Below are 22,569 nucleotides of genomic sequence, written 5' to 3'. Positions count from 1 at the left end.
AGAGAGAGAGAGAGAGAGAGAGAGAGAGAGAGAGAGAGAGAGAAAGGATTGCCAGGGAGGGATAGAGGGGAAGGGAGAGAGAATCTTAAGCAAGCTCCATGTAGGGCTTGATCTCATGACCCTGAGGATCATGACCTGGGCTAAAATCAAAAGTCAGGCACTTAACCAACTGAGCCATCCAGGCACCCCATCAGTGAGTTATTTTTTAAAGCCATATTCCATCCCCAATAAGGCATCATATGACTTATAACACATTTGTACTCTTTCAAGAATACGATTTTCTAATCCTATATGACCTCTTCACATGAAATAAGGAATAGTTAGTTGTGTTTTCAGTCCCTACCACATAAACACAGAATCACTCTTCCACTGTTTCACCTTCTTCCATTACTGGGGGAAAAAAAAAAAAACCTAGCAAGTTTCAGAGCAATCAATTAACTTATCATCTAGCACTGGCAAGCAGAAAGTAGGTCTGTGATTTTTAAACTCAAGTAGCTCATTGTTTGTCATGTGAATCATAATGAGAATAGTATTTCAGCCTCTCAGAACTGATTAGTTAAATGTCTTGTTTCCCCACTTATCCTCATTATAGCTGCCAGCTCTAATTTAAAATGTGAGTTTGAGAGTACCATACCACAATTTTAATTTTTAAATTGTGGATATATTTGGTATCAATGAAAGAGAAGTACTGCTTGTAAATGGACACAGCCAACATGATACAAATAAATGATGTGTGCATTTCTCCTAACCTCTTGCCAACGTTCCTTGACACCTAACTTACCAACAACCCTAGCCTTTCCAGCCAACTGCCACAGCTTTGTAAACTAGACTTCTCATTAATGCCACCATCACCAATGCTTTTGCAACTAGTTCACTCCCTAAAGTGCATGTCTGTTCTGGATAAATGATCCTATTCTTGTGACTCCACTCAAGCTATCGCTTATGTATGAACTGCCCCACCTTCAATCTTATTTCTGTGCCATCACTCATGCTCTTTAGTATGTCCAGACTTCCTTTCCAACCACTGTCCAACAATCCAAATCATAAACCTAACTCAGAATGCACTTAAGAGCTACTCCTCATTACCACATACATTAAAACACCACTAATCTTGGAAGGTCTTTTGCATTGTGTGTGGTCTTTGCTACATCAATTTACACTGTATTATTTAACGACACCTATGCGATTTTTTCATGCTTCATATATGACTGCCTCATCTCCCCAACCAGATACTAAATTATGTGACAGCAGGGAGTAGACCATTTTGTTTCCTCTGCATACTCCAGAACTTACTACAGAGACCACACAGCAGGACTTAATGCAAGTTTCAACTACTATTTGAAATGACATGCAAATATGCCTCAAAATTTAAACTCTACCAAACCTACTTTAGAATGAGACAGAATGACCCATAAATATGAAAAAGGCCTATGAACTAATCCTAAATTTTTATGGCATTTCAGTGTTCAGCAGTTTCCACGGACAGTGCTTTGCCAGTTGCAGACATAACTTCTCACGACACTTACAGTGTACAGATTACTTGTCCCACTAAGTCCGCTGCCTGGCCACCTGGTAGCTGGACCCTAGCATCCGTGCACTAGAAGCCTCCAGCCCTCTGTATAGACAGGTTTTTGTCCCCAGGTCCTCTGGCTCCCATCTTTGATTACAACCCATTTCTTGGCATCTTTGAAGTGTTTAGGGTATGGCCACCCCGGGCTTATTTTTTCCTTCAAACTCACAGTCCCAGCCACACTGATATGAAGACATTTGTTTACTAATTGCATGGCATATAAAAAATATAGAAAGTTTTTAGCTACCAGAGCAATAAAAATATTATTTATGTTTGAATGTGGTGGGATACATGGTCATTTCTACTAAAAGGCCCTTCCTTGGGGCTTCTATGATAAAATTGATTCTATTGAGAAAATCAGGTTCAACATTTTAAATAAAGTGATCTCCCCCCCCACCAGGATTATGATCAACATAAACTCAAAGAAAGAGTCTGTATGACAGTAATGTTTAAACATCTAGCATTCTGTTTTTTGCAAATAAATGTAAAATGACTGATAAATTACTAGGAAAAGATTCCAACTCTATGAGTTAATATACAACATAGGTACTGTCTTCTTCTCTAACAAACAATCCAAATAGCAAGTGAAAGTTTAGACGCACAGTCTAAGCCTATCTGCTATATCTAAAATTCTCAGCCTTCCAAAGAAGCCAGAAGCCTGGCTTAACCCAGCAGCCTGGATTAACATATTAAAATAACATGTTAATCCAAGTTACTAAATTGTGAATTTACTACAAAATAGGTTCAGCATTCGTAGGATGGGACAATTTTAAAAGTGGGAAAATTTTAAGTATACAACAATTTCTATTAAAGTTCCATAAATAACACTGATTTAGAACACATTAGGACAATGAACATTATTATCTATATTAATATAACATAATGTCCAATGTTCATTAGGACAATGAACATTATTATCTATATTAATATAACATTATTATGCCCATTTTGTAGAATAAACAAAAGTACAAGAAAAACACTTCTAAACCTGCAACTTTAGATGAGACAGTTTTCATCTCTTGCTTTCCAGCTCCACTGTTGTTGCAAATGATGCCTTTGAAAAAGTTAGGGGTAAAAACTCCTTCCTCAAAATATTTCACCACTCTCTGCTTTTCACGGTCTATTACTGTGGTTAAAACAGCACATCGCTGAGTTGTGCGGTACACAACATGCACAACTCAGTGACTACCGCTACTCTGCTGAAAGGACTGGAAAAACACATCCAATTTACACTGTTTCTATCTTCATCTATGACAAATGTCTCCTCTGACGTTTTCCTAAGTGAGAATGACAATAACCTTTGTTGCATTGCTAAATTACCTTTGTTCACCACCTTTCTGATCAAAGAAACTGAATTTATTTTTAAATAAGACTGAGAAAAACCATTACTATAAATCGTACATTGCTTCAGGACTACAAATTTTTACTCCACATAAGAGTTTCGCCCTGTATTAGGGCAACATTATATGTAATAACATTATAAATGACATTACTGCCATTTGTACAAATACCAGCATTTCAAACCTTGATATATTTCTAATAGATTTACAATAAAACTCACAAAAACATTCATTTCACTTAAATTGCTTAGAACAGAAAAAAGTGAGTAAGCTGTCACTGATGGTCTCAAAGGAATTAATAGACTCCGTGAATGTCATAACTCTTAACAGGGAAAATGATTCATGTTTCAATAACATAAAGGTATGCAACCCAAAGAGCATTTATCTAAAAAGAAAACAAAAAAAATTTTTTTTTAAAAACCATAAAGTGCTGACCTCAATGTCAATCAAGGAATTCAATACAGCAAATGAAACCTAGAAGCCAAATGGCAGATTTTTTGCAATGTATATCATCCTTCTCACTTGATGATAATCAGGTGTCAAAGCAATTTCATGAGAATTAGGTAAAAACATAAAAATATTCTTCAAAGTATTTTGATTCAAAACTAACTGTTTAGGGTGAATTAGCTGTCAAAATGAGTGATCAGGTTACTTATTATATATACCAATAAACAATTTCCAGACTAACATGATAAAAATATGATAAATGTGGAGAATCATCTGTGAACTAGTTTTATAAAACCAGATTGTTACTAACACCTCAACCATACTATTCTTTAATCAAACCTCAATATTTTGTGGAGAAATAAATATATATGCATCACTAGTGTCAACCTTTAGCACAGCACCAGTAGAAACTCCTTCCTATTAAAACAGTATGAACACTATTCCTAAGGCAACATCACCAAAAGAAACAAACAACTTAGAGCAAATGTCACAGGTGCAACGTGAAGACATAGCCTATATATAGTACTAGCTTGTCATTCAGACTGAAACACCATTCCTTCCTTCATCCCATTAAAGTACTGGCTTGCAAGCATTTGACATCCAGCCAGAGAAGGAGTAACTTATGTCATCTTTTAAAATAATTAGGCATAGAGTCCAATGTGTTCATAAAATAGGTCTGAACTACAAGTCCTCTTTCTTCCAGAACAGCAGTTTTCTGAACATTAGGTTCCCTTTCCAGAAGTTAGAACAAGCTGTTACTTGACTAGTTAATGATGGCTGGTACTGAAAAAAGACCATCACAGGCTCCTTCACTGTTCTAGAGTTTCAGTCTATAGATTTGTTTCATATAACAGACCTTGCATTAATAGAATAATGAAGTCACTAACCTCTGTCCTCCTTTAAGATACATAAATTTCAAATCACAGTCATTAAAGCAATATTTATAATGAAAAGCCATCAAAAATGTACCCTTACAATTATTAACTAAACTGTGGAAAGTTCAAATAACTGAACAATTAAACAGGCATCAAGATACATAAAGAGCAAACTTTTTAAAGAGCTTTTAATATTACAAGGCAACACTTATATGTACACATATTCTTTAATTGAAATAAGATATTACATTGTTTATTAAGCATGCTCTTCAGTACGTGAAACACATACATGTAAGACTAGATAGGAAAACACTATACAGTATTACAGAATTATTACTTTGAATGAGAGATTATAAGTGATTTTTTCCATCTCTTTACCTTTGCTAATTTACACACTACTTATTATTACTTTTTATATTAAAATTATACATAATTAAAAAATATACCAACGCTTAAATATTGTTTGACTATACCTTCATCCAAGTTCAGAAACAGAGTTAGAGCCCCCAAAAAGAGACCAAAAAGTAAGTAGGTCCTGTATTTGAAGGAGAAGAACGTTAATCAATTCTCCATTCCTCTGGGAAACAGAATTCCTAGAACTATAGGAGCTGGTTCATCGGCTCACTCCCAGCATCCCAGGCAGAATTCCAGGAGGCACAACCACCCACCATACTGTACTGCCAGTTTCCTCAGTCTCGAAATGCAGATGAAAATTATACTTACCTCAAAGGGTAGTTGCAATACTAAACGATCGATCACACACACACACACACACACACACACACACACACACACACACAATATTCAAAATGGTGAGCTGGTAAATAGAAAGCACTGTCAAAGCCTTAGCTATTTTTCCATCATCACTTTATTACTGCTACTACCACTACCAGTGCTAATTCCATTACTATAACTATCGCTACTATAAGAACAACCACAAATAGGCAGGCAATAGAGCCAGCCTCTCTCCCTCATGGGGCTATTTTCCAAAGAGAATAATGCCTGCCAGTCTGATCTCGGAGAAGCAGAGGGCAAAGAGGCATGGGAATTGCACCAGAGATTGTTTTTCACTAGATGCAATGCGCCTCTGGCACTCTCTCACTACCCAAGTCCCTACCTCCAAAGGCCATCTCAGTGCCTTCTATTACCACACCCAGGCATGTATAAATTGCCTCTCCCTATCTGACTCTGACATTTTATAAATGTTTGTTCATGTTTTTAAAATAAGATTCTTAATTTGTCCCTGACCCATTCAGAATTACTCATCAAGAATACAGTTAAATAGGGGCGCCTGGGTGGCTCAGTCGGTTAAGCATCCGACTTCAGCTCAGGTCACGATCTCGCGGTCCGTGAGTTCGAGCCCCGCGTCGGGCTCTGGGCTGATGGCTCAGAGCCTGGAGCCTGCTTCCGGTTCTGTGTCTCCCTCTCTCTCTGCCCCTCCCCCGTTTATGCTCTGTCTCTCTGTCTCAAAAATAAATAAACGTTAAAAAAAAAATTTAAAAAAAAAAGAATACAGTTAAATATTTTCATGAGAGAGTGAAGTTATAGAAGGGGGGGTGGTGGGGAGCAGTCACTATGCTTTAATAAATTTTGCCCATTTAAATATTTATTTAGTAAATTTAAATAAAGATATTTAATCTGTTAAAATGTTTTAAATTTTAGTCAAAATAAAAATATACAACTGTGAAAAATAAACAATTGCGGTAAAAAATAACTAGTAAAACTTAGTGGCTGACACCTTCAGTCAGGGAACTGAACATATGTGTGTAACAGATGAGCCCTAACCCTCCTTGGCCATAGCTGATTGGAACGAGGTGCATATCTGCCCCAAGCCCGGCCAGTCAGACTGTAGCCTGAAAAATCCAAAGAAAAGACACAGGCACTACAGTCAAATGACGGAAACATTAGGGACATAAGCTCACAAGTCAATAGTCGGCACCTGTAAGCTAAAATCACAGGGAGAAAAACATCAATAGCCTTAGAGAGCGGGGAGCCAGTCCACAGACAAATGCAAGAATGAGAGACCATATGGTCCCGAGAAGCAGAAAAGTCAACGACAGTCCCTGGCTTTCTATTTCTAGTTCCATGAGGTCTCAATGAACTTTCTTTGCTTCTCTTTAGATGTTTATGAGAGTGCCTTTTAATGGAGACAGATTTTATTCCCAATGAACAAATGTGCCCTAAACTAGCCCGATGTGTTCCTATAACAAATGGACATGTGATCAACATGTATTTTGTTTTTTCCCTTGGTTAAAGAGATTGTAACAGTGTTTAAACATAAAGTAATCCTTTCTTAAAGATCAATGCCCCAAGGTAGTCTCTTGCTTTCTGTCAGAAGAGGAAACAACAGAATTCTGCAAAGGAACTCAATTCGACAAAGAGATTTTAAGCTTCATGGAAAATCCATTACAGAATGTCTATACAATACCTGCTTCTTGGAAGAAACATGGATTCCTTAATGAACACGGAACCAGAGAGAAGTATATACCAGCAGGTCCCAATATCATCAGGACTGAAAAGAAAAGGTAACAAAATCAGATGATTATCTATGACAACAACAACAAAATTAAACCATATATAGCACAAAGTATAGTACCCATGTTTCTTTTAGAACCATGAAGAACAATGAAATAGCATAAAACACATACATAAAAATACCACTATTTGACTATTGGAATCATTTTTTAAGTTACTTTTTATAAAACTCCGGGGTGCCTGGGTGGCTGGCTCAGTCGGTTGAGCATCCAACTCGACTTCAGCTCAGGTCATGATCACATAGTTTGTGAGCTCGAGCCCCATATCGGGTCCTGTGCTCACAGCCTGCTTAGGATTCTCTCTCTTCCTCTCTCTCTGCCCTTTCCTCACTCTCTCTCTCTCTCTCTTTCTCTCTCAAAATAAATAAACAAACTTGAAAAAAAAAAGCTTCTAAAAATTATTTTTGTCTCCCCAATAAGCTGAAGATATTTATCAGTATATTTAAATGTTGTAATGTTCCTTAGACCTACTGCACCTACCATCCTAAGTTTTATCTTCGGATGTTTTGAACTGAAAATATTTTCCCTGCTTGATAAAACAAAATAGAAAGAAGTCATCAGTGAAACTCAGGTTTTCCCAACCTTTTTCCGTCTACCATGCTCGCACATTTTTCTACCCCACTTGTTAGATATTCTTTCAGAATTTCTTTATGTGTGTGCACAGAAGAATAGACATATATTCTCATTCTCTCCGTGGTCTTTCTTCTTATGGAGAGATAGCATACTCTATAGTGTTCTTTCCTTTGTGGTAACTCTTAGAGATCTCTTCATGAGAAGCCGGCTTTCTTACAGATGTGCCGTATTTGCCTTGGCCAACCCCTAGTGACAGTCATTTCTGTTGTTTTTAATCATTTGCAATTATTTAAAAATATGTTAATAAAAAGTGCTTTAGGTAACCTTGTGCATACAGTATTGACTGGACCTAGTAACCAGAAATACAACTGCTGGGTCAAAGGGTAAGATAAATGTCAAATTGTCTTCCACAGGTGCTCAGCACCTTATTTGCCTACTTACTTCCGCACAGCCTTACTACTACAGTTTGTTATATTTGTTTAACAAACAAATGTTTCACAATTTTAGGATAAGGGCTTATTCTAGGTGCTTAGGATACTTCAGAGAACCTCAACAACAAGGAAAAGGCCCTTTCACTCATGGAGTTTATATTCTGGTGGGACAACACAGATAATAAACAATAAAAATAATAAATTGGTAAATTATAAATCAGTGCTCTGGGGAGAGAAATTAGTACAGGGTAAGGAAAATGGGGGGTGATACCACTGGAAATGGGTGGGCAAGGTAAGTGTCAATGAGAAGAGCACATCTGAGTAAAGGAAGGGGCTGACAGCCAGCTGACTTCCTAAGAGACCAGCCTTCCCTTCCCAGCAAAGGGCAGGGAGGATCCAGAATGTTAGTGCAGAGGCTGACATGGCCTAGCAAGGACTACACGATGGTGCAGCTGAGGCAGAGTGGGGGAGGGGTAAACCATAGGGGAGCACGAGGAATTCTACCATTGAGGCTTTTTATCAATCTTTTAGGCTTTTGCCAATCTGCTTGATGACAAGGGTACCTTAGTACAATTTTTTTCATTTCTTTTTCTTATTATTATTACAAGAGCATCTTTTTTTTCTTATTTTTTTTTATTTCTTTATAAAAATTGACCTTTTGGGACACCTGGGTGGCTCAGTTGGTTGAGTGTCCGATTCTTGATTTCAGTTCATGTCATGATCCCAGGGTTGTGGGATAGAGTCCCCACATGGAACATGCTTAAGATTTTCTCTTTCTCTTTCTCTCTCTCTCTCTCTCTCTCTCCCTCCCTCCCTCCCTCCCTCCTTTCCTCCCTCCATCCCCTGCTCACGTGCATGTGCTTGCTCTCTCTCAAAAGAAAAAAAGTCATTTTTTTTAATCTTTTACTTTTTTATTTAGAGAGAAGTGCACGTGCATAGGAGCAGGGGGAAAGGGACAGAAGGAGAGGGAGAGAGAATCCCAAGCAGGCTCCATGTTCAATGCAGAGCCTGATGTGGGGGCTCCATCCCAGGACCCTAGGATCATGACCTCAGCCAAAATCAAGAGTTGGATGCCCAACCGAGCCACCCAGGCACTCCAAAATTAACCTTTTTTTTTTTTTTCAACGTTTTTTTATTTATTTTTTTTGGGACAGAGAGAGACAGAGCATGAACGGGGGAGGGGCAGAGAGAGAGGGAGACACAGAATCTGAAACAGGCTCCAAGCTCCAAGCTGTCAGCCCAGAGCCTGACGCGGGGCTCGAACTCACGGACCGCGAGATCGTGACCTGGCTGAAGTCGGACGCTTAACCGACTGCGCCACCCAGGCGCCCCAAAATTAACCTTTTTGAAATATGTGCTGTGAATACCTTTTTCCTCTGTTGCTTTATCCTTTGTGCTTTTTGCTATGTGTAAGTTATTTTATTTTACACAGCCAAGTTTGCCAAATTTATTAGTTAGGATACAAGCTCAGCTACTAACAAAACAAAACAAAAAACTAAATACTATAGTAATGGCTTAACCAGGAGGGAGTTCATTTCTCTCTCACACATATTATAACAGCCTTAGCACCAAGGACCCAAGGCTGATATAGTAGTTCCATGGTATGAAGAACTTAGGCTCTTTCTATTGAGGGGTTTAGTCACCTAACCCATAGCATCCATGTCATATTCTAAGGTGGCAACTCCAAAACTCACCACCGTATTCACACTCTAGCCAGGGGAAGGGGTGGAAAGGAAGTACACAGAGCATACCCCATTGTTGTAAAGAGTACAACAGGGAGATGTATGCTGCACTTGTCTTGTATCACAATGAATCACATGTGTGTGCAAGGGCGTCCTCAGCAATCTCCCCCAAGTCTGTCCTTTGGGGGGCGTGTAAATAAATTCCAAAAGTTTTTAATGGACAAAAAATTCTATTTACAATTCTGAATATTTAAAAGACCAATGACTATCAAGTAATCATTTTCATTTTGTTATTTGCTTACAAACAAAGCAGCAGTTGACCACCATTTCCCCCAAGTCCAGTCTTAACCAATTTCACAACTACTTAGTCCTTGATGGCAATGCCTTGTGAAAATGTACAGAGACATATTATTGAATAGAGTTCAGTTCCAATGAAACCATAAAAGTTAAATGATTTCTCAAATGAGAATACAAAGCACAATACTTCAGAAATAATTCATACCCTTTTCCATCCAGATTTTAATCACTGGTTTTTGCAATCTACAATCATTTACCTAGTTTGGGGGAAAAAACTTACTCATCCTTCTTAACATAAAGTGACAACATTATTACTAAATTCTAATTTAGGTGAAGTAAAAAGTGCTCCTACAATATTCCCTTTATCACCAAAGAGAACTGAAATCTAGAAAAATAGGAAATTAAGGTAGGTCACTGCTTACCAGCTATGTGGCCTTGGCAGCTTACTAAAGTGACTGCAAGGATTAAATGAACAATGCTCATGAAATGCAAATAATAATTATTCTAGAGCTGGTGCACCTGGGTGGCTCAGTTGGTTGGGCATCCGACTTTGGCTCAGTCATGATCTCACGGTTCACAGGTTCGAGCCCCACATCGAGCTCTGTGCTGACAGCTCAGAGCCTGGAGCCTGCTTCAGATTCTGTGTCTCTCCTACTCTCTCTCTCTCTCTCTCTCTCTCTCTCTCTCTCTCAAAAATAAATAAAAATTTGAAAAAATTTTTAACTGAAAAACATAATTATTCTAGAGCTTTTTATCATGTACCATGGTGTAGATTAACTTTGACATAGAGAATATAACAAACATTCATTGGCTTTCTAGTTATTCTGTATCTGTCCATTTTGAAGACAAATTACTATGGATGAAATAAGTGCAAGGTTTGTAAACTCAGCTTTCCTTGGAGCTAGCTAACAGAAGATGGACTATAACAATAATAATTATCTGGAACTAATACTGGGATTTCACTTTGCCTAATGGTTGTCAAGCTTTGGTATGCTTATGAATCACTTGGGATAAGAATGCATGCTCCCAGGCTCTACCTATTCCACCCAATCCCACAATCTGTGATCACTAGGTGGGAGATCCATCACAGTGCCTTTTAAACAAAGATCCCGGGTGATTCTTATGCATGAGGCTTGTCAACTTTGAAAAATCTTTAGAAAAACTACAAGAAAAAAAAAAGTACAACTCTATCAATACCTATGCAAGTAAGTTGCAGGTGTTGTATTCAGCAGTGTTGTTTTTATTTTTTCCCCAAATAATTGTTTTATGTTTTAAAAATATGAGCTAAGTGTGGGGGGGGGGGGGCACCTGGTGGCTCAGTTAAGCATCCCACTCTTGATTTTGATTTTGGTCCAGGTCATGATCCCAGGGTCATGGGATGGAGCTCTGCATTGGGCTCCACACTGAGCATGGAGTCTGCTCAGGATTCTCTCTCTCTCCTCCTCTGTCCCTCTCCCTTGCTCACAATGCTCTCGTGTGCTCTTCCTCTAAAATTAATTAATTAATTAATTTTGGAGTGCCTGGGTGGCTCAGTTGGTTAAGCATCTGACTCTTGATGTCAGCTCAGGTCATGAACTCATGGTCATAAGACTGAGCCCCACATCAGGTTCCATGCTGGGCATGGAGTCTGCTTAAGATTCTCTTTCTCCCACACCCTCTGCCTCTCCCCTGCATGCACATGCTCGCTCTCATGCTCGCTCTCTCTCTCTCTCTCTCTCTCTGTACACACACACACACGCATGCATGCATGCATATGCCAAGGGTGGAATTATGAGCTAATGCAAAAAGCTGAATCTTGGAATAAACCTGATGGCATTTCTAAATAACCTAAGACTTAACATCACCAGTGATGGATTGAAAAGAGTGGCCTAAAGATTAAAAAGGAACATACAGCAAAGTAGTACTTCACAAGTCTCTCTGATCAGCCAAAATGGACACTTAGAAAAGACCTATAATTTTTTAGACTAAACTAAGAACTATACTGGACAACCGATTTGATGCCAATACAGCCCATTCCGCAATTGACAAAATGAAAGCCACAAAGCCTAGGTGTGTGACAAGGTACTCTAAAAGCCTCCTGTTTTTTATTTCATCAACGAGGAAAAAAATGAACAAACCCAAACAAAACAAAAATTTAAACGGACCATGACTGATTCACTCCCAGTATAATTAAAAGGACTCTGAAGTAATCAAAAATGAACGATGTCCTTTAAGACAAGACTAAACCAAAATGGCAAGTGTAGACTTGGAATAACAGGGAAGAGGCAAGTGTGTAATCTGCTGTCCTTCTCTCCCCACCTTATTTCCTTCTGCTCCTCAACACAAACCCATTACTTCCGGGAGGCTCCTTTCCTGCCTGTCCCTTCCCACCTCTTCCAGTCTGTCCAAGATACTTGCCCTTCTCCATCTTCTCAATCACACTGTACCTTTAAGCAATGGCTCAAACCCTATTTCTGTAATAACATCTTCTCAGTCACTGTTTTCCAAATTCCAAAATATTTATCCCATCTAATTTCATCCTATTTTATATTTTTCTCTTTGAATTCTTAGTCCTGAGGTATTTAGGTGTCTTCCTCCAACTACACTGAATCTTTTAGACGGAACTATGTGCTGTACCAGGTAGAAACTGGACACCATTTTAGTTATCATTTGCTCAGGTAAAGCAGATCATGTTTCTGCTTATAACCCATGGTTCCCTAACAGGAGAAAGTCCAAACCCCTTGACAAAGCACGTGAAGGAAGCAGTATGTGGCTATGCAAAGGACAAAGGTTTGGGAACATATATTCTTTCCTACCAGCCATGTGATCCTGGTGAACTTAAATTCTAAGATTCTAGTTCCTCAACTGTAAAATGGGGCTACCAATACCTTTTTCACAACGTTACTTGGATTTAACAAAACAGTATATATGCAGGTTCTTGCATAATAGGTACATAAAAAATACTAGCTCTCTTCATCTCTTTTCCTCTCTTATGACCATTTCTAAAAAGGCCAATGCACAACTTTATCCTCTGCTCATAACCCCAAATATCCTATGCTGCAAACTTCACCTGTTCAGCCATGCTGACTTTTTCCCCACCAAAGCCTCAGGGCCTTTGGACAAACCTGCTGTTCCAGCTTCTAAACAGTACCTTTTATCTAGTAAACTTATTACTCATCCTTTGAATTCCAGGCTAACTACCACTTCCTCTGAGAAGTGTTTTAGTGGCTTCCAAATAAATTGAGTCACTCTCCTCCTGAGTTCCCAGAGCATTTTGTACATGCTCACATTAAGCAGTTGCCAGTCATAATATTTATTTTAGGAGTCATCCCCCATTAGCTTTTAAACTCCTCTAACTCACTAGCACCCCAATATATATATATATATATATATATATATACACACTACACAATGCTTAATTGGCACTCAGCTATTTTCTTAATGAATTAATAATACACACCAACTCAGATATAGTATTTAAAGTGAAAGTCAAAGATGTGAATGTCAATTTACCAGTCATCAGAAAAATGAAACTAGGCTAAAAGAACTTCCTCAGCAATATCCTGTCAGTCCACACGGTGGCGATGTCTCCACATGAAAGAGCTGCGTGTGGTGTTCACATTCCTTATTTACAAAGCAGGAAGCTAATACAAGCGATCAAGTTGAAGTTGACAAGGGAGTTGAAAGAATCATTGATCACCACCCAAAGAAAACTATTTAGCTCAGCAAAGATGGCTATTAGAGAGCAAAAAAGTAACATGAAAAGGCTACTTTATTCAGTTATTAATACAATATGAAAACTTAATCGAGTTTTGTGGAGCCCAATCAACCCAAAAGGGCTGCTTATGGCAGCTTATGGTAATATAGGAAATAAAGGCAAAGTGAGGAGAGAGAAAGGTTTGTAACAAAAGAAGAGTGGCAAGAGTGGGGGAGGCAGGTGTGGGCAAAGGATACTTAGAGTAATATTGAACTCAAAATAAATATCTAAGGTGGCGAGGGGTGGTGGCCACAGACAGAAACTGAAAAAATGGTAACAACGGTACTTTGCAAAATCCAAACAATTTTGAACCAGAAATTAGCGCTTTGCAAGATGACCCTGACAAAATATGGCATGAGGAGGGCACTGGAGCTCCAAGAAGGAATCCCTCCCACTTTAGCAGATCAAGTGCAACGTGGCATTGGCACAAGTCAGAAGTGACCCAGGGATGCGAAGAGGCACCTCTACAGTGTTTTCTCTGGGGCAACGCTAACAAGGGCATTAGAACACAGAGAAGCAAGAACACGGAAGTCATGGTGAATAAGAAAGGGTGAGGCCAGCACCAGTGAAGTGTGTGCAAACAGTGGTTAGGAAGACCAGTCGGGGAAGAGGTGGGTACACAGCAATCATAGAGAAGTTATGGACCACCAAGACCCCACACATCAAATACCCATTTTGTGGATATTTTAGAGAGGATGTTATGCCATATTCAAACAACAAAGCTGCTGGCATCTGAGAGAAATAGAGACAGGATTCTTATCACTTGTATGTGGGTTACCGGCTCCACATCTGGGGTAAAACACCAGAAAGGGAAATAAAATGAAGACGAACAAAAACTCCAATAACTAACCGGAGACAACTAGCCAGGAATCCCACAGGGCCAGCCACAGTGACCAAAACTAGGAAAACGCCTGTTTCTTTTTCTGCATCCACTATCTGGGCACTAGCATCCAACAAGAGGATAAAACCAGAAAACAGAAAATCTTCCTATTCTCCTTCTCCACAGCCTATCATCAGGTTCTTTCAGTGCCTCCCAACCCCCCAAGCCCCAGGCCTCTTAATCAAAGCCCTCTGCTTAAGTGCAGGTCCTTATTTCTGCTCACCTATACTTCTCATTATACTCTTCTGATGGGCTCAGATTTGACTCTCAAATATGCAATTGTGCCAAAAACCAACAAGAAAATAACTTTACTTATTTACAGCAAATTATCCTCTGTCCTTTTACAGGATCCAGCAGTTCGCTCACATCAGAGGTTTTGAACATGCACTCTGTGAGCCTCTTGGGACTACACACTGTTCAACCTTCTTCTAACCATAATCGCTACTGCTATTGAGCTAAATAGGATTTCCTATGAACAAAGTGTTCCATGGCTTAAAAAAGAAGTTCTAACAATGGCAGCCTTCCAATATGCAGATGGCTTTTCTGATACACAATAATTTTAATCTTTTTCACAAATGCATTACCTCACTTTTGTTACTGGGTTTATCAAAAAGTTTAATCATTAGTTGTTGTTTTTTTTTTTCATTTTTTCTCCTCTGATGGGGCGGTAAGCTAGCTATAAGTTCAAAGACCAAATATGTATTGTTTGTGTTATTTATTTTTATATGGCCAATGGCACAAAGTACACTCACAAGATTAATTAAGGCAACACAGCATTGTAAGTGACCCTAAGAATATCAGGTCAAAAGAAAGGTAAGCCCACACCATTTTTACTCAGGCATAAAATATAAAACCTATTTTAGAAAGAGCTCTACCAAGAGTTAAAAGTTTTAGCATTTATATTTTTAACCCATAGAGAAGAAATATTTTATAATAAAATTATATACTTAATAATATTTAGTTATATATAAATTACCATACCTATGAAAAAAACACATTTAAAAAGTAGAGGGGAACTTTTTGTTTTATTTCCTAAAAGTTCTAAATTATAAGGACATTACTTCACTTTTATAAATAAAAACTCTAGGGGAAAAAAAGCACCATTCTCACATGAAGTTCTTCAGAAAATCTTTATTCTCCATTCATTAGCAACTCAATTACAGGGGCTTGGAACCATGAAAAAGGAAAGCATCATCAGTAAGAACTCTGAAAACTGATGAAAATACTAAGGCTATTTCAGCTTCATTTGGGGGGAAAATTAGTATTTTGAAAATATTGGGAATATAGTAGACCTGTATTTTCTAAAAATCATGTTTCACTTAACCAGCAGAATGAACAACATAAAACTACTGAAGAACTAGTAAAGCTGAAAATTCTGTAGCCTCATTAATGGAGTCATTCTTAAACTTATAAAACTCATTTAAAAAATGAAATGAAGGAGTGATGTCTTGGGAGCCATTAAGTTATTCAAAACACTTCTTTTTTTGACTGAAAGAAAAAATGTCAGTGCAGATTACATATTTATTACAATACATCAATCAGTCATTCAGCTATACTGAGGGTAGAGGGATATATTCAAGGGCTCAAGAAACAATTTATCAAATTTAGAAGAGCAGCCAAATCTGAAAAAAATTGACTCTGGAAAACTACCACTAACTCGTACTTAACAGAATGCATATGAAATAATAAAGCCTTATTTATTGACTATATATTTCTTTAAATTGCTAAATTTGAGAGTTCAGAGGGTTTTATTCACTAAGTAGTTTTGCAAAAAAGTTGATACAAAGAATCTAACACCTAGTGCTGTCAGCTCTTTTATTACAAAATTAGACCACAATGAAGGTCTTTATTGGCTCATCTTCCTTTGAAAACGGAGTATCTTCCTTTAAAATGAATTCAAAAAATAAGAGCGAACAGACTAGTGAAAACTTCTGTTCTAGGCATAGCAAATGTAAACCTGAAACACACACACAGGGCCTGCCCTGACAGAGTTTACAAATTAAATAATTTCTAAAATGCTCTTATTTACTCTTCCATTCACCACAAATATAAAACATTGTAATTTAAAGACCGATAGTAAATATGAAAATATTATTGCTATGAAGCCTTACAGTATTACCATGTGTATATAAAACAATCTTCTCAAGTACATCTACACGTGGGTAGATGTGTATGTGCAAGCATGTATTTGAATTTTCATATTTACCTACAGCACATGTATACCTCATAATATGCCAAGCTTGGTGGCTAAACATCCTTGTTCTACAGTCCTATGCAAAGACTAATTCTTTAAAAATATAATTTCTTCATGTAAATGAAAATCTTAGGTTTCAAAATTTTCTCCACACACACATACAAGTAAGAGAAATTATGGACACATGGACAAAGAGGATACTTAAAAATTATGATTATATCTTGCTGAGAAAGAAAGGCGATTTTAAGTATTTTGTTTCTTTTTTTTTTTTTTAAGGAGCTAAAGCAATGTAGGTAGCAGATGAGTAATGTAAATAAAAATAATAATATAATAAGCAGGCTCTGCACTGTCAGCACAGAGCCCAATGCGGAGCTGAATCCCACAGACCATGGCATCGTGACCTGAGCTGAAATCAAGAGTTGGATACTTAACCAACTGAGCACCCCCCCCGCCGCACCTCCAAAGGAGAACTTTCTTAAAGATGGAAGACACACTTAGAGTCTGCAGGAAAGGGGGCAGGAGGAGAGGCCGCAAGCACAGGAGGGAACAGGAATAACCACACTGTTCAGGAAACCAGACACCTCTCCCTGCAGCCCTGGAGGGATGGGTGAGTCAAGAGGCACATGTGGCCACAGATAAACGGGGTATTTGAGAACAGAAAGTAAAGCCTGAAGCAAAGTCTCTAGAGGAGGAGTGGGAAGGCACGAAGGGGACAGCAGTGGGCTGGTGGCCTTGCAGAGAAGTGACAATTCAGGATAGCTGCTGTGAAAACAGGAAACCAAGTCAATAAATGAAAAGGCTGCTACAAGCAATGAGGGCTGCAGCTGAGGCTTGAAGTTTTAAATTGCACATTTACAGATTTCAATAAAAAATGCTTTAAAAAGACTGGATAAGCCTCAATGCAGCTTTTTGTTTTGTTTTGTTTTCAATGGAGGAACAATTTCCTCTCCTGCAATAAAGAAAGGTAAACCCCCTAACAAAATGTTACACAAACTCTTTTGGAAACCAAAGCATTCAGACAGACATATATGTGGAAAGTTAGCACAGAAATACCGTTACACATATTTGTCACATGGGTGTGGGGGTGCATGTGTCCACTTCTAAAAAACTATAATGGTTGAGTTTCTGATCCAAAGGTTTTTAGCGCTTCAAATGTAACTATAAATTAAACTGAAATCGTGAGGATGGCTGGCCCCTAAAGAAAAACTGAAGCTGAAAGGACATATTGCTTATCTCATTTCTTAAATTCTTCAGGCAAAAATATCCCTAAAGTTCCTCAGGTTAGGAATTTACATCATCCAACTTGGTACTCCTAAGCAAGCAAAATAGCTAGCACATAGTAGATAACATATGAAAGGAAGGCAGAAATTACTTGATAGTCTCATCCACTGTACTAAGTTCAACTACTTTTATCTATCTTTCTAGTACAAATATTGAATTCTAAGTGGTCAAATTCTAAATTTTTACAAATTCAAATTTATCAGAACCACAAATCTCCCCCTAACCTTGATACATCTTAAAGTGGCATTTTTGTCATCCTGTTGGTTTATGCTAAAACAGGAACACCATGGGAGTTAGACATCACTACCATAATTCCTTCAAACAAAAGTTTAAAGCAGCTAAAAAATTGGGAGACCAAAATGTAAATTATCAAAACACTGATGACAATGATAGCATTTTTATACACTTATTATGTATGCAATGCTCTACATATTTTACACATAGTACTGATATTATCCTAACACCAACACTAAAGGGTAGATACTAATATTATTGTTTCCATTTCATAGATAAGAAAAATGAGGTACAGAGTTGGATCAAAAGACTATTACATTTACCTGGTGAACGCATTAAAGCCATAGACTTAGAAGTTACCAGTACACAAACATAATAAGGAAAAAAAAAATACTCATCTCTTGATCATAAAACCATACTCTAGAAGTCTTTGATAGTCTGACTAGACTATTCTTGAAGCCCAAGGGAGACCAAGAACAGACAAGTAATGTCCCTCATGAGTTAATAATAACAGGTCCCAAAAAGAGGGACCGTATTATTAAATTATCACAGATTTATATACACCACAAATACAAGTGTTCTTTAATTTTCAAAGCTGCATTTACACAAATTGGTAAGAGCAGGAACATGTCTCTTCAAGGGTTACAGAAGAAAATGCTGCAATTACCCTTCATCACAAGATTGGCCAATTACTAGGAATCTGATTAAGTGATCTACAATAAGTCTCTGTGAATTTCTGGTCTTATGAAATCATGATCTCCTGAGTATCTATAGACTTTCGCTGCTCACTAACACTGTCACCTAATTCTAACTAGTCAAAAATAAGCAATTGCTACAATCAACTTTATATACAAACTCTAGCCTAATGCAATCAATTTAGGGTTATCTAACACATGGCTTTGCATTATCAACAAGCATAGCTCACATTTACTGTCTAAACTGCCTTAAAAAAAAAACTCAGATATATTTAAAGACACTGTAAACTTCAGTTTAAATGAACTGTATGTAAGAATTATTAGGGACTCAGAATAATGTAGGTAGAACTGAAGGTGGGTTTCATCACCCCTGGGGAAGCCAGCAGCAGGGAGAGATGATGTGCTTGTACTAACTTGCACACAAGAAATATCCTTGTTTTATGGTGCCATTTCTTATGATGGCATGAAAAAGGCCGGAAAAAAGTTGGTGATTGGCATAACAGCTAACATGGCAAAATCACAATGTCCAGGCTCAAATCCATATCACACTTTCAGCAATGAGACCTTAGCAAGTTCCTTAGCCTCTGAAAGCCTCAATCCCTTCATGTGTAAAACTGGGTTGATGATAACAGCTACCCCACAAGTCAGCTATAAGGAATAAGTATAATAATGCATATGAAGCACTTATTAGAGCATGTGGGACACAGGAAGTACTTGTTTAAATGTTTGCTATTACCTCATCATCATTACTACCAAAACCATGTTTTAACGGAGGACAAATTAATAGAAAGTTTGTCACTTACTGCCACTAGAACTTCTTCAACGAATGTTAATACTATTCATCAGAGGTTTCCAACCCTGATATCTGTACACCCATTCCACTGATAGCTTCTAATTGCTCCTAAAAGAAACAAATATTCTAAGATATTTATATCTCGAATTCTTCAAAAATAAATATGGTAAGGGCTTTGCCTCTTGTTAAGTTTTCTCATTAGCAAATATATCCTGGTTACTATATTTCTACATTTGATGTACATTCTTTTAAGCTCTAGACTGGATATTTACAATTGCCTGTTAAACAGCCCCTAGATGTCAGAGTTTCGGAAGTTATAACTTTACATCCTAGGTCAGCTCCACCTGCATCTTCTTTCTAAACTCCATCTCTGACTGCCCCATTCTTTCAGTTGGCCTCAGTTCAAGCATCACCCCCTCATATTACTTCAACGGTCTTCTCACTAATCTCCCTGCCCAGCCACTCAATCAAATCCACCTTTGTATTTTCAAGTATCATCTTTGAGAGGAAGAATGGGGAAGCATTTGGTCACATCATTTTGCTGCTTGAAAACTGGCAACCTAGCTACAGATTAAAAGAGACTAAAGAGAGAGTTGGAGGGAAGATGGTGGCGTAGGAGGACGCTGGGCTCACCACGCGTCCTGCTGATCACTTAGATTCCACCTACACCTGCCTAAAGAACCCAGAAAACCGCCAGAGGATTAGCAGAACGGAGTCTCCAGAGCTAAGACGAGAGGCCCACAGAAGAGGGTAGGCAGGGCGGCGAGGCGGTGCGCGCTCCAGGGACTGGCGGGAGGGAGCCGGGGCGGAGGGGCGGCTCGCCGGCCAACCAGAGCCCCCGAGTCTGGCCGGCAAAAGCGGAGGGGCCGGACAGACTGTGTTCCGACAGCAAGCGCGACTTAGCGTCTGGGAGGTCATAAGTTAACAGCTCTGCTCGGAAAGCGGGAAGGCTGGAGGACAAAGGGAGGGAGAGCTGCTGAGCCCCCGGACGGACGGCAGAGCTCAGCTTGGCGGGGAACAAAGGCGCTCGCCAGCGCCATCTCCCCCGCCCATCCCCCAGCCAAAATCCCAAAGGGAACCAGTTCCTGCCAGGGAACTTGCTCGCGCAGCGCAAACACCAAACTCTGTGCATCTGCGGAGCCAAACCTCCAGCAGCGGATCTGACTCCCTCCCGCTGCCACAGGGCTCCTCCTGGAGTGGATCACCTAAGGAGAAGCGAGCTAAGCCTGCCCCTCCACCCCCCGTGCACCTTGCCTACCCACCCCAGCTAATACGCCAGATCCCCAGCACCACAAGCCTGGCAGTGTGCAAGTAGCCCAGACGGGCCACGCCACCCCACAGTGAATCCCGCCCCTAGGAGAGGGGAAGAGAAAGCACACACCAGTCTGACTGTGGCCCCATCGGTGGGCTGGGGGCAGACATCAGGTCGGACTGCGGCCCCGCCCACCAACTCCAGTTATACACCATAGCACAGGGGAAGTGCCCTGCAGGTCCTCACCACTCCAGGGACTATCCAAAATGACCAAACGGAAGAATTCCCCTCAGAAGAATCTCCAGGAAATAACAACAGCGAATGAACTGATCAAAAAGGATTTAAATAATATAACAGAAAGTGAATTTAGAATAATAGTCATAAAATTAATCGCTGGGCTTGAAAACAGTATACAGGACAGCAGAGAATCTCTTGCCACAGAGATCAAGGGACTAAGGAACAGTCACGAGGAGCTTTTGAAAAGCGCTTTAAACGAAATGTAAAACAAAATGGAAATGACGACAGCTCGGATTGAAGAGGCAGAGGAGAGAATAGGTGAACTAGAAGATAAAGTTATGGAGAAAGAGGAAGCTGAGAGAAAGAGAGATAAAAAAATCCAGGAGTATGAGGGAAAAATTAGAGAACTAAGTGATACACTAAAAAGAAATAATATACACATAATTGGTATCCCAGAGGAGGAAGAGAGAGGGAAAGGTGCTGAAGGGGTACTTGAACAAATTATAGCTGAGAACTTCCCTGAACTGGGGAAGGAAAAAGGCATTGAAATCCAAGAGGCACAGAGAACTCCCTTCAGACGTAACTTGAATCGATCTTCTGCACGACATATCATAGTGAAACTGGCAAAATACAAGGATAAAGAGAAAATTCTAAAAGCAGCAAGGGATAAACGTGCCCTCACATATAAAGGGAGACCTATAAGACTCGTGACTGATCTCTCCTTTGAAACTTGGCAGGCCAGAAAGGATTGGCACAATATCTTCAGTGTGCTAAACAGAAAAAATATGCAGCCGAGAATCCTTTATCCAGCAAGTCTGTCATTTGGAATAGAAGGAGAGATAAAGGTCTTCCCAAACAAACAAAAACTGAAGGAATTTGTTACCACTAAACCAGCCCTACAAGAGATCCTAAGGGGGATCCTGTGAGACAAAGTACCAGAGACATCACTACAAGCATAAAACATACAGACATCACAATGACTCTAAACCCGTATCTTTCTATAATAACACTGAATGTAAATGGATTAAATGCGCCAACCAAAAGACACAGGGTATCAGAATGGATTAAAAAACAAGACCCATCTATTTGCTGTCTACAAGAGACTCATTTTAGATTTGAGGACACCTTTAGATTGAGAGTGAGGGGATGGAGAACTATTTATCATGCTACTGGAAGCCAAAAGAAAGCTGGAGTAGCCATACTTATATCAGACAAACTAGACTTTAAATTAAAGGCTGTAACAAGAGATGAAGAAGGGCATTATATAATAATTACAGGGTCTATCCATCAGGAAGAGCTAACAATTATAAATGTCTATGCGCCGAATACCGGAGCCCCCAGATATATAAAACAATTACTCATAAACATAAGCAACCTTATTGATAAGAATGTGGTCATTGCAGGGGACTTTAACACCCCACTTACAGAAATGGATAGATCATCTAGACACACAGTCAATAAAGAAACAAGGGCCCTGAAGGATACATTGGATCAGATGGACTTGACAGATAGATTTAG

General features: G+C 39.0%; 1 protein-coding gene across 7 annotated transcripts in view; it reads right to left on the bottom strand.

Moving 5' to 3' along the window:
* The window catches only part of RAPGEF2 (Rap guanine nucleotide exchange factor 2), a 254,414-nt gene that overhangs the window by 140,224 nt on the left and 91,621 nt on the right, over positions 1-22,569 (bottom strand). For all 7 annotated transcript variants that reach the window (XM_049631260.1, XM_049631251.1, XM_049631254.1 and 4 more), the window contains exon 4: positions 6,661-6,744. In XM_049631260.1, coding sequence (XP_049487217.1) covers positions 6,661-6,744 — 84 coding nt within the window. The remainder of the gene's footprint in view (positions 1-6,660; positions 6,745-22,569) is intronic.

Source organism: Panthera uncia, chromosome B1, assembly GCF_023721935.1.
Source record: "Panthera uncia isolate 11264 chromosome B1, Puncia_PCG_1.0, whole genome shotgun sequence".
Taxonomy (NCBI): Eukaryota; Metazoa; Chordata; class Mammalia; order Carnivora; family Felidae; genus Panthera; species Panthera uncia.
The sequence above is the reverse complement of the archived record's forward strand: the minus strand, read 5'-3'. Positions and strand labels throughout refer to the sequence as shown.